The sequence below is a fragment of the Pantherophis guttatus genome, chromosome 3 (assembly GCF_059756535.1).
Source record: "Pantherophis guttatus breed Tessera chromosome 3, ASM5975653v1, whole genome shotgun sequence".
NCBI lineage: Eukaryota > Metazoa > Chordata > Lepidosauria > Squamata > Colubridae > Pantherophis > Pantherophis guttatus.
The window spans coordinates 37,248,047-37,261,695 of record NC_142065.1 but is presented as its reverse complement, the minus strand read 5'-3'; the positions used below and the strand labels follow the sequence as shown (position 1 = coordinate 37,261,695).

The window sequence follows — 13,649 nt, the reverse complement described above, 5'->3', positions numbered from 1 at the left end:
TGCTAAACTTTCTTCTGCTTACCTGGTGGTGAAATAAAATGTGCAGAGGTCTGCCCAGCTAAAAGCCAGATCTTTTCTCAAATGTTGGCTAATTCAATCTTGCAACCCACAGAATTGATAGAAGGCAAAGGGCGCTGTGACCAAAATCTTCCCTCTTCCAACTATGAAATGAATGGAAGCCCCAAAGGCATACAGAACCAGGACTGTCTTAACGCATGGGCCTGGTGGGCACTTGCCCATGGGCTCCACGAGCATAGGGGCCCCATACTAATCTGTGTATGTTAACCCTTCAATGCACCTTCTATCATATATATACAGCAACATATTTATTACATTTCACTGCATTTTTAAAATTAATATTAACATGCATTAATAGAAATTAACACTTTTTTTTTTCCGTAGATGATGAGACAAACCCGCATGTTTTTAATGTTTCAACACCGATTTTGTTGAAAGTGCCAATAAAATAAATATATGTTTAATTTTATTGACCATTTACATTTTTATTCCTGTGAGTAGTTGTCGTAGGGGCCCCAGTACACTGCTTTGCTCGGGGCCCATAATGCTGTTAAGACAGCCCTGTACAGAAATCTCATAATAAAGGGTTCTAAAATAGAACTCAGCTGACTTGGCTGAATCTGTCCACATTATGGGCAAAACCAGCAACTGGATGTCTCCTCAAAGGAACTCTTAAGATTTTGCTGCAGATTCAACCCCCATCAGGACCTTTTGAGTTGTTACATACTCTGACCTTTTAATCTTTCCCAGCCTTTTCTTTTCCAGCTTACCAATGTTGTCTTTTTCTTTGCAAGAGATTGAATAGCAACAGATCTCTCGGTCCTGGATGGCAGACAAGTTCCTAAAAAAGAAGTAACAGCACGAAAGATCAGAGGTCTTAGAAAAGAAAGGGACAATTCACATAAAATGATCATTGCCAGCCAAAACGAGTGATAAAATGTGTCCCAGCAACCTGCATCTTCAAAAATAATGACAAGAGGATGAGTTCAGAACATCTCCTTTTGAATGATGACCTCACTACTCATGAGACCCTGCTGTCCACATTTATCGTCTCTATTCACTCTGGGTCTCCTATAAGTTCGGGAATGTTATCCCACAGCCAACTGATTTAAGTATTATTCACATAGGCTTCACGGAAACATTTATAAGAACCTGCCACCTTTAAAAATAAAAGCCATTTTAACTTGATTTCCAGGATAAAGTATGAGAAAAATAAATAATAAAAATAAATATAACTTTCCATTACTAAAGTGCAATAAATGGATAACAATAGTAATAGGAAAGCTCTTAAATATTGAAGATTGCCAAATTCCAACTGGCAATGTGTTCCAGAGGCAGACATGTGAGAAAGTTTTCATATTTGCACACTGTTGGTATCGTTAAAAAATCATGATTTCATTACTGTATGCATATGGAACAGATTTCTAAATTAGCTCTGACAGCCATATCTGATTAAAATATGCTGTAGAAAAGTCCACCCAACAATTAGATAGGACTAACATGAACTCTGCTATTCCAGAAAATTCTATGAGTTTGAGTGGGGAAGCAACATGACAGTTTCTTCTTATAAATAAGCATCCATAGATTTTGAATAGCAGAGCGAGTATGAGACTGCCTTCTAGTGAGTGGTCAACCCTCTCTTAACTTTGAAGCTGCAAAGTTGGGTGAAAGCTGGCAGTTAACAATTGTGGCCTATATTCAAAGCTTGAGAAAGGCTGGGATTTGTTGACATCTATGAGATCAAGATGCCCCCAAAATCCAGGCTACTCAAACCAGGGGTGAAATCCAGCAGGTTCTAACAGATTCTGGAGAACCGGTAGTGGAAATTTTGAGTAGTTTGGAGAACCGCAAATACCACCTCTGGCTGGCCCCAGAGTGGGGTGGGAATGGAGATTTTGCAATATCCTTCCCCAGCCACGCCCACAGAACCGGTAGGGGAAAAAATTGGATTTCACCCGATTCGAACCCAGATGGGTAACTTTGCTGGATGAGCAGACTTGGGCATCATTCACAGAAAACACACCAAATACCCTGAAATAGCGAAATAAAATAGTACGTGTTACCCTCTCTCACCTCAGCATCTTCTGAAGAGCTCAAAGGAAAATGGTTGCTACTTCCACCAAAAATATTAATGGCACTGGCACATGATAATGCTCATCATTCACTGCCCAAACTCACTTGCCAAGAGAGGGGAAAAAACCAACTAGGGAAGATTTGGTAACTCCAGTGTCTCACTTGCCTAAGAAGGTCTGCATAAGATTATGGGCTCCTTCAGATACAATTATCTTAGTTTATACCACCTTTACAGAAAAATATTAGTTTCTTATTGCAGGGTGTTGAAAAGTGCCAAGGAACAAAAATCATAATCTTACAAAGAAAGTGGAACCTAATAAGGATAGCAGAATCCTTCTTGGCTCCTTCATAGGCAGAACTTGGCCAAGGATATTTCTTTCCCTCTCCCAATTCCCTTCTATTTTTTTAAGCTGCGTACTTTGAATGAGTCCTTGCTTTCTTGAGTCTTCTCCTTATTTTAGCAGAAAATATTACCATAAAAACAATTCCTCAAATATGTGAACCCTGCCAACTATTGTTCAGCCTATCTGGGAAAAAGGAGAAATGAGAAATACTTGCCTGCCTATGGTGCCACCATGTGGCAAAGGCAGTGAAAAACTTGAAGAGTATGTTGGTTTCTTTCAGCAAATTGCATTTCTGTGACCCAATCTGGGTTCATAGTGCTTTTATTTCCAGGATTATCCCAGGACTGTAATTTTCTCAGTAAGTGGTATCTCTGTTTTGTTCTATAACAATAGAACACACAATCTAAGGAAGGAGCTTCATGGCCAGAAACCCTATTATCAGTGTTCAAACAATGGGATATCCAGTTGCATTTTGATTTTGAAGATGGCTTTTAGTCCCATAGGGTTGTGAAACCATCTGTTGAAAATAAAAATTGTGGATGGCTCTAGCCCTATAATTTGTCTTGAAATATGCTAAGGACTAAAGAGAAATTTTCTGACAGTAAGAAAAATTAATCAATAGAACAGCTTGCCTCCTGGAGTTGTTGAGGTGCTCCATTGTTGGAGGTTTTCAACGGAAGATTGGACATCCATTTGTCCGAAATGGTACAAGGTCTCCTGCCATAGACAGGGAGTTGGATTAGAACAGGGGTCTCCAACTTTGGCAACTTTAAGACCTGTGGACTTCAACTCCCAGAGTTCCTCAGCCAGGTGAGGAACTCTGGGAGTTGAAGTCCACAAGCCTTAAAGTTGCCAAGGTTGGAGACCCCTGGACTAGAAGGTTGGAGACTCCTGGACTAGAAGACTTCCAAGGTCCCTTCTAGCCCTATGATTCTATGTACTCTATGTTTTCTAAACGCTTAAAACCATGTAGTGTGCAATCTGTTTTGTCATTGTGCCCTTTTCCAATTATTTCAATTCTGAAGCAAATAGCTGATACAGAGCAATGCCTTCTGGGCTCTTCTGCCCAAAGTCTTTTGCTCTTTCTGAGATTCATCACCACCACCATCATCATATGCATTCATGGGATAGTATCTCCGAAGACTGCTACCTGCTTTCCTGGCTTGAAAAAAACCTACAATGTATTATCAATAAACTACACCATACTTGAATATATTATTCTCCAAGGCCTCAGATGATTTGCAAACTCATATAATAACTTCACTAAAACAAAATTATTACACAATTTATTCATTACTACTACCAAATGCAAATGACAATATTATATCAAATACAACTGGCAAGCTTTAAAATGCCACCAATTTCTATGCTGCCTTTTCTACAACAAATTAAAATGATTCCTCTTTGGACTTCTATTATGAGATATAACTATGTAATGAATTAAGTTTTATTTTATAACCAAGATTCTCAACAATGACGGACATTAATTCATAGCAGCGCTGGAAAGGCAAATAATCTAAAAAGCAAATGTACATCTGAAAAAAATACAGTCCATAAATCAAGTTAGTTAGACTTGTACGAGTTCAGGAATGAATGCCTTGGCAAGCTTCAGTATTATACTTCAGATGTTCAACTAGGTAGAAGTCTGCCGAAATACTGCCTGGATATTAGGCCTGAATGTCCTTAGAAGCAGATCTCCCTCTTTCAGAAATCTCAGGAGTCATTGTTCAGGAAGGTTCTGGCAGTGAAAATATTTCCTTTTTAGGTGGGAGAACATTGATGGTAAAGAGGAAACTGGGAGTATCAAATTGGATTAAAAAAGCAGGAGAAGGTGATACTGCAATAGTGTGGGAAAAAAATAGTGTGTGAGGACCCGGATTGTGGGGGCAATAAGCTGACTTTGTATAAAAAAGAACACCGCTTGGGGGGGGTCGAAAGCCCTACTAAGCAGGTATATACAAAAGTATGAAGGCTATTGCTTAACGCATTGTAATCCACCCTGAGTCTCCGGAGAAGGGCGGCATATAAATCGAACCAATCAATCAATCAATCAATCAATAAGCAAGCAAGCAAGTGCACTGATTAATCTGGAACTCAAAGCAAATGCTGCTTAATAAATTGCTCTGGTGTGAGAAAAAGAAGAAACATACAGCAATAAAATGCACAAGACTGCAGCAATAAAATGCACAAGACTGCAGCAATAAAATACACAGGACTGAAGCAATTTGTGGTATGCTCCACATTTCTTCAAAAATCCCACCAATAAAAGTGAAGCTTGAAGAGATTTGGGGCTTTGTTTTTTTATTAAGGAGATTTATGTCTACCCAACACACAGTGACTCCGGGTGGCCTACTCCAGTTGTCCTGATTTAAGGCCTACTCAAACTGTTGTTAAAATGATTGGTGAACATAAAAAAAATTAAAGAAACTGTGATATACTGAAAACTTGGAATTTATTAGTTTATGAAGAACTTTGGATTCATCAAGCTTAGAGTCAAACATGATTTTGCTCTGTTGGAAAGAAACTGCTACTAGAGACTAAAATCTGGACTGAAGACATGGCTCACTTTTGGTCTTTGAACTGGTTTGTTATTTACACAATGGAGATACTGATTGTTCAAAATGATTCTGTGAAGACAAGGTTTGATTTGTTGTTTAAAATCTATTACATGTGCATGAGTGGACGCATGCAATTTGTGTGTATGTGTAATTTTTGCCTGAGAATATGTTTCTCTCATATCTGAAAGAGCAGTAATCAGACCCCAGTCAGAAAGCTTTACTCAATCCAATGTTGGATAGTTATAGATCTGTTTCCTCTCTTCAACCTGAAATATTGTAGAAAAAGTAGTGATCCTACAGCTGCAAAGGATCCTAGAGGCAATAGATATGGACTCTTTATTTGTCAAACCAGAATAGAGCATGGAAACTTTGGGCTTGTGGATGACTTTTGGACAGACCAGGATCTGGACTTTATAATCCTCCTTGAATTCTCAGCATCTTTTGATACCATTGACAATGATAGCCTTCTGAATTATCTCTGTTTTGCAGTGCTTCCTCCTCTTGAAGGATTGGTTCCATTTGGTGGCAGGGGAGAGATCTACCTATAGAACTCTTTGTGGAGTGTCTCAGGGATGTCTCCTCTATCCACTCCTTTTTAACATCTCTATGAAATTGCTTAAGGAAGTCATCTCCTGTCATGGGGTTTGGAATCAATATTATGCTGAAGATATCTATATATTATGTCCCTAGGCCAAACAGATGACATGATGGAAATTGCCTATACAACCAGATCAAATAGGGCCATTTCCTCCAAATCCTGTCTATATGGGACTGTCACATAATAGAGATTCTCAGTAGTTAGCTCCACTCTTTGCAACTCTTAGTTGCAAAGGAACTTGATCTTAGGAACTTAGGAATTTGATCAGCCTCATCCATTCTAGACTTCAGGAAAGCTTGAAAGACCTACTTGTTCATTCTTGCAGAAGAGGAGGGTGCTCTCTGACCAGAACATGGGATTGTTGGCAAGTATCTGTCGATATTTTTAATTTTATGCTATTTACTTACTTACATTGATTTAAAGAACACCTGACTCCAGATACATAAGAAAAAATATAAAGTTCAAATCCTGGTCTGTCCAAAAGAACAATGAAAAGAAATAACTGATATGCATTCAGAAAAAACTAAATAATACATGCCATGCAAAAACTTACAGTACCCTGTCACAACATCTACAAAAAGCCAAATTTTCAGTGATGTCATGGAACATCATCGGACCAGGAGCCATATAGATTTCTGGGAAATACTATTCCAGAGCACAGGTACAACAATGCAGAAGGAAGGCTTCCAAGGCCCCAACAGATAACATTGTTTAATCAAGGGAACTCGAAGCATACCCATTCTGCTGGAGCTTAACAGTTGGGCAGAAACAACTGGAGATAGATAGCCCTTCATATAATCTGGCCCTATGCCATGAAGGGCTTTGCTGGGGTAACCTGAATAGCAATAACACTTAGACTTATATACCGCTTCATAGTGCTTTACAGCCCTCTCTAAGCGGTTTACAGAGTCAGCATATTTCTCCCAACAATCTGGGTCCTCATTTTACCCACCTCAGAAGGATGGAAGGCTGAGTCAATCTTGAGCCTGGTGAGATCTGAACTGCCAAACTGCAGGCAGCCAGCAGGCAGCAGAAGTAGCCTGTAGTACTGCACTCTAACCACTGCGCCACTGTGGCTCAATCTTGGATGTATTAGATATTTTTATTATTATTAGTTTTAATTTCTGCCCTTATTATTTTTTGTAAATACCTCAAGGTGGCGAACGTATCTAGTACTATATGGATATTCTCAGTCATCCAAGCCATGGTTGTGCCAAAGGTACTTTTTCAAAAGGCAACTGGACTTTCATGTTTTCCTTCTTCAGTCAGAACTGAAGAAGCTTCTTGGATGAGAAGCAAAATGTCTTCAAGGAAAACAAGAAAGTCCATTTGCATTTTGAAAAAGCACCTTTGGGATATTTAATACGTCTCCCTTCTTCCTATTTTTATTCACAACAGCAGTCCTTTGAGGCAAGTTGGGCTGAGAGAGAGTGACTGGCCCAAAGTCACGCAGCCAGCTCAAGTATTTTATGTTTATATTGTTTATATCTTTTAGATTGTGCAAATAAGCAGTGCAATTTTATAATACCATAACTATCATTTATTATTATTATATTTTTATTCTGCCCTTTATATAAAAATTGTATACTGCATAATCATGCTGAATGTATCCAGATGTGATTTCCAAGAAACTAAACTCAAGTAATTGATGCAACTCCAGCCAAACTGGAGATACTGAAGACAACAATAAACACTTACATTTTTTCAATGAGCTCTTTCTCATCCAAGGCACCAGCCAGATCTCGCTTGTTCCCAAGAACTAAGACCTGCAAAACAGAATAGGGCAGTGCTCTTAGTTTGATACGTGCAAGCTACAAAGAACTATGGAACAGTCTGAAGTGACTCCATTGTTCAAACAAGATATATCTTGTGCACCAGTGTTTTCAATACACTTTCTGAATTCAAGAATTTCCTTTATAATCCAGGGAAAGTCTGCCAAGCATGAAGCTGGAAAAAATACAACTTGGCTTGAAAGAGGAAAAGATAATAGGAAAGCTGTCTCTACAAATATTTAAAATACCAATTTGTAAAATGCTATATGGACTTTACAAAAAAAGCAAAACATTGCATTGTTTTAAGGCTAAATGTAGATATGAATAATAACATTAGCCATGTAAAATAATTTAAGTGGTTCACTTGGAAAGACATTCATGGGAAAAATCAAATGCACATGGGAGGGCATTTGATTAACCTTTAAATGTATTCCCTGGGGGCAGCCAATACATCTTTTGTAACCAATAAACAGAAAGTTGTCTAGTGTCCAGATATGCTATTAAAACCTAGCTACCCAAAAGAGTATCTGCTTCTTTTCTCTGCAATTACTTCACCCTTGGCAATGCTCCCTATGGGCCAGTTCAAATGGCAGCATCCTGATTGATAACTGTTTTATCTGTACCATACACAATTCTTGACTTCCTAATTTTCAGGAGCTATTCTTATTAATATTTGGACCATGAAACTCTCTCCTAAAGACATCTATCTCCCATTTATTTTGCTAAAGGCCATACTTCCACTGGTGTAAAAGTTGAAGGATCTGGCAAGCAATGGAAATTACAGATCTTTAAAAAGGCAACATAGTGCATTTCTGTGTAGCAGCTGGTTTAAAGAAAGGAGTGAAATGACCTTCTCCGTATATTTGTGGGCGCTGTGCACCGCCCTGAGTCCTTCGGGAGTAGGGCGGTATAGAAATTCAATAAATAATAATAATAATAATAATAATAATTTAATATAATTGCAAATATGTGTTACATATTTACATTTTTTGCCTCAAATAAGCTATTATAGCTAAAAAAAAATGAAAACCCTAAGGAAAGGATTTTAATTCATAGAAGGTAGAAACACTCAGAGTTGCACTTAGATTTACATATATCTTTACAGTGTGTGCAGTAATACAGTGTGTTATTTCTATCTTCTATTTTCTCTCTGAACAGTAGCCATTGGGAACACCTACCCAACTCTGGCTCTGTGTCAGGCTCTGTTAGTACTTGGATGGGAGACCATCAGAACATTCCAGAGCTATAGACTAAAGTGTTAAAAATAAAAACAGTCTGGAAGAAGAAGATAGCAAGCCAAGTTTGCCAAGAAAACTACATGATTTTATATCCATGCAGTCATCAGAAGCTGAGAAAATATTTAACTGTGGATGCCCTAAAAAACTAAGTATTATTTACATTAGTAAACTTCAGCCTTACTTTCTTGGAGCTAATTGTGTGATATTTTTCTTTTTTGCATTCCAAATAAGAGGGCCACACCTATCTCCTGCAATGTTGTAAAAGTAGTTTCTGCCCTTTACTCAGGGGTGGGATTCAGCTGGTTCGGACTGGTTCAGGCAAACCGGATGTTAATTTTAATCTGGTTCGCTGAACCGGTTGTTCCAAGGACTGGCTGACCCCACCCACTCCTCCCAGGAGTCTCCATACGGCCTGTTTTGGATGCCAGGTAAGTGCAGGGCGTGTGCGGAGGCTCTGGGAGGGCGAAAAACGGGCCTACCAGAAGTCTGGAAACAGGCTTGTTTCTGGCCTCCGGAGGGCCTCCGGTACCCAGGGGAGGCCGTTTTCGCTCTCCTGGAGACTCCAGGAAAGCCTCCGAAGCCTGGGGAGGGCAAAAATGGGCCTACTAGAAGTACCGGAAGTCCAGAAAAAGGCCCATTCCTGGCTTCTGGTGCCTGGGGGAGGCCGTTTTCATCCTCCTGGAGGCTCAAGCCTCTGGAGCCTGGGGAGGGGGAAAACGGCCCCCCTGCCATGGTGCAGGAGGTCGAGTAGGCCACGCCCTCATGGCCACGCCCATCCAGCAACCGGGCAGCGAACCGGTTGCTGAAATTTTTGAATCCCACCACTGCCTTTATTTACTTTTTCAATACAATCCTTCCATCAAAACTTACACATCCTAGAAAGAAATATCTCAGCACCATGTGGAATAGTCATGAAAATGAGAAGTAGTTGGTTCCGTAATCTTCTAGACTGTAGTTTTTGAAAATAAATTATATTAAGATGATTTATTTTTTTTTACTCAATCCATCAAATAAATTAATTTGTATATATTTTAGCCTTTCCAGAATTGGATCAGCTTACAGGAATGCCTTGGAGTTGTGGTTTATCAAGCAGGTTGTGTAGTTCATTCTTTGAAGCTTCGATCTTCTCCTGATCTGCAGCATCTACCATGTATCTAGAATGAAACAACACATTACTACTGAGCTGGAAAGGTGATAGAAGCAGTTGCAGGTGGCAGCCTAAAGTACTATGTAGGAGCTTAGTACAACTTCAGCTAACCAGCCTCCAGCAAACAAAGTAGATTATTATTAAACTTTATTAGTCTCATTAACTGACTGGTTACAAACCTATGGATTTGGGCAGCATCTTTATTCACTTTTTTCTGTCCATACCTTAGGACAGTGATAGCGAACCTTTTCAGCACTGAGTGCCCAAACCGGAACACACATAATGTGCATGCATGTCTGCACGCCAGAGCGCTAGAAACCCGAAGACCAGTTGGCCAACGCACACATGCCTGTTTTTTGGGCCATTTTCAGGCCGTTTTTCAGGCCGTTTTTGACCCGGAAAATGGCCTGGAAAAGGCCGGAAAACAGCCCAAAAAATGCCCCGTTTTTTGGCTGGTTTTGGCCATTTTTAGGGCCATTTTCAGGCACTCCGGTACCCGCAGAGACCAGCTGGCCAGTGCACATGTGCGGGCCGGAAACCAAAAGAGCAGCTGGCGACGGTGCGTGTTCCCATAGAGAGGGCTCTGCGTGTCACCTCTGGCCATAGGTTCACCATCACAGCCTTAGGAGGTAGTTACACTGGGATTCTAGTGCTACAAATATGTGTATAGAAGTGCTTAGGCAGGGCTGAACATACTTTGAAAAGAATGTATTAGACATGCTTGAGACCTCACACAACACCTCTCTGCTATTTTTCAAAGCAGGCAGTCTCCATCACGGCTTTAAGAAGCCCGTTCTTAAAACAGCACCACAGGGGGAAAAAATAGAACTTGTTGAATGAATAATAGAGAAGTGTTGTAATTGCTCAAGATCAGAAAGCACTTCCTTCTCAATCTTTTCTAAAGTATGCACAATTCTACTTGTACAATCTACATTCATATTCATTTGAAGATTACTTTCATTAAAAAGTAAAATTACACAAAAGAGCTGTATAGGGTAGACAGGATGTTTGTCAGATATTCTTAACCACATCTTAGTAAGAAGTTACTAAAGATGTTAAAGTTCTTAAGTGTTAGAAAAAAAGATAACAGCAGAGAATGAAGGCAGTATATTAAACTACTGATTCTGTTTACAGATACATTCAATATAGATGATATTTTGTATTCTATGAGTCATTTCTTATCAGCTTCTTAAACTTCCAAGAAAACAGAACCTTTGCCATTAGTTAGGCTTTTACTCTTACTTCATCTTAACAGTTTCCTGAATTTGCCCATCTTTCTACCTTCATTGGACCATCCTGATTCACAACCCTTTTCAGAACTGCAACCACCAACAACCACCCAAAAGGAAACTGGTATTGGGTAATTCAACAGTCAGTTAATCTAACTGTTGGTTGCACGCAGCAATTTCATTCACCACAGGCGAACTTACATCTATGTTCAATTATTCACTAGACAAAATGTGCTAGGCTAGTTCCATTTAAAAAAAACAGCAGGAAGAAAATATAGGACAATGTCTGCAAATTTTCTAGATTCACTTTTTATGTTATAGAAAAACATGAAAACATTACGTTATAGAGTGTTCAAGGAGAATTCAATAAATAAAAATCCAACTGGAGTACAGTATACAGTACAACATTTTCAACAAAGCTGAATTCAACTGTGTTTGGTCTTTACAAACCCAGTTGAGAAGTAGCCCAAAATCTGGTCTACAGGAAATAGAAACCAAGACATTTTCAGAAATAAATAAATACAAACTATCAGTCTATTAATATCAAAGAACATGCTAGATGCCAAATGTATCTCCAGACCTAGTCTTATAATTTTTAGCACACAGAAATGTACCTTTTTGATTATGCTATTTTATACAGTGCCACATACTGTATATTAATATCCATTGCATCAGGGACCAAAACTCAATTTGGGCCAGAATCCAGATTCAGCTCATTTACTTGACAGCAAGGAGAGAGTGGATTATTTTGTAATATTTGCCAATATATGTGAACAAGGGCACAGAACACTACCTACTGGCTTGCCTATATGGAAAGGGAGGCCCAAGCAAAACAGAGCTAATTCAGCATGTACATCTGCAGAAGTAATAGAGGGATTGGCCACTACTGGAGGTTGCACTCACTGATAAGGGGAAAGACAACCATAGGTGAAACAGAAGGACCCTGGATAAAGATGCAGCTTCACAAAAGGGTAGTCTTGAACTGGATATTGTTCAATTATATGGATTTCAATTTCTAGAATTCCTGGCAGCATTACTGTAATTGAAAATTGTGCGAATTAAACTTGTTATATGTGAAGGATGATTAGGGAATATTGATATAAGACTTTACATGAATGAACAGAGATGAATGTTTCTAACAAAGAAGTCCTTTAGAGATAATTGAAGTAATCCATGGGAATGCAGGGAAGAAACAAATACCAATTGTTTATGAGACTACATCATTTTCTCCCATATCTCTCCCTCTTTTCTATCTAGCAGACTAACAGAAGAGACAGCTGGTTAGTAATAAATTTACCATTCCTATAGTATTATTCTGAAAAGACTAATTCCATGTGCGTGCGAAGCATTCACACATAAAGTGCACACAATTCTGCTTTATCTAGATTGAGATTCAACAAATAAAATCCAGCTTTTCCTCTAATTCCAGTCTTTGTCAAAAATTAGAAACCATTACTTTTTTTCCTAAATTGAGAGGAGTAAGTACGGTGTAAAACAAAGTTTTCAAAAATTCTTCAAAATCTCAGGGCCCTTTGATTCACCCTTAGCATGAAACAACTGTTCCCCATTTGCCAATCCTTATTTCCTAATGAATTCTTTAATGAAAACCCCAGGAGTTATCCCAAGAATTAGGAAACAAGCATCTAAATTATATGTCTCTGGAGCTGAGGTTGCTCAGTGTAAGAATAAGTTTTTGAAAAATGCAAACTCTAATAGCATTTACCTCCCAAGCACATATTCTGTCTTTTTAAATCTACTTATATTATTGAACTGGGTATATATCTGTGTGAACATTTCCCCATATGATGTAGAAACTAGAGCAAAGTATACCTTTTGAAAATATAATCTGGAGAAGAATCACAACTCCCTGGCACAGTGTTTCTAGTTAAAGGCATTGGGTAACATGTCACAGGAAAGATCTATTTATTCTGCCATACAATTTTTGATTATTACAATACAATACAGTGCTGGTGTTGATAGAGATTATAGCGCGGTTAAAAAAAAGTAGGCTGGAAAGAGTTCCAGAAATGCTTGAGTGGTCTGAAGTGACGAATTTGAGAAGCTTTGACTGTTCTGAGTCTCAAAAAGGAGAACATTAGCTACTTGCACCAAAAAAGCAGAATAGATTAAAGTGATTCTGCCCACATACCATAAGAATCAATGAGGTTTTATGAAAAGTAGCATTAAAAGGAACAAAACAAAAGAACTTTTCTGAAATGGTAAAATCTGCAGTGGCCTGTAAGAACTTGGCCCTGTAACCTACCATCAGATCTTGAATTAAATGGGAGCCTGAAGAAGTTTCTCTTCTGCAACATTAAGTATATACGCAACTCTTTGTGTCAAAGTATTCCAATACAAAAGTGGTTTCTTTATGCATGACACATGAGAACAGTAAAGATGAGAAAATATATCCAATGGTTACAAGGATATTCTGAATTATGGGCGCTTAAGAGTTCAATATTACGATTCCATAAAAAATATTGTCCTATAAAGAGCACAAATCACCCCTTTGTATTGGTGTGTCAAAGTATCCATGAAGTAGAGGAAGTAATGTCAAAAATATTATTCACTATATGTGATATATGTCACCATAACATGCACAATGTTATAATGTTATGTCTTTATTCTACTTCTTGATGCCTCTGTGGTGTGTCAATAGATATCACTATGAA

General features: G+C 38.6%; 1 protein-coding gene across 1 annotated transcript in view; it reads right to left on the bottom strand.

Annotated features, from left to right (window-relative positions):
* Window positions 1-13,649, bottom strand: part of ARL8A (ARF like GTPase 8A) — a 38,111-nt gene that overhangs the window by 382 nt on the left and 24,080 nt on the right. The window contains exons 4-6 of the mRNA XM_034414197.2: window positions 9,662-9,755; window positions 7,290-7,357; window positions 789-859 (exon numbers count right to left, since the gene is read on the bottom strand). Of these exons, the coding sequence (XP_034270088.1) occupies window positions 789-859; window positions 7,290-7,357; window positions 9,662-9,755 (233 nt within the window). The remainder of the gene's footprint in view (window positions 1-788; window positions 860-7,289; window positions 7,358-9,661; window positions 9,756-13,649) is intronic.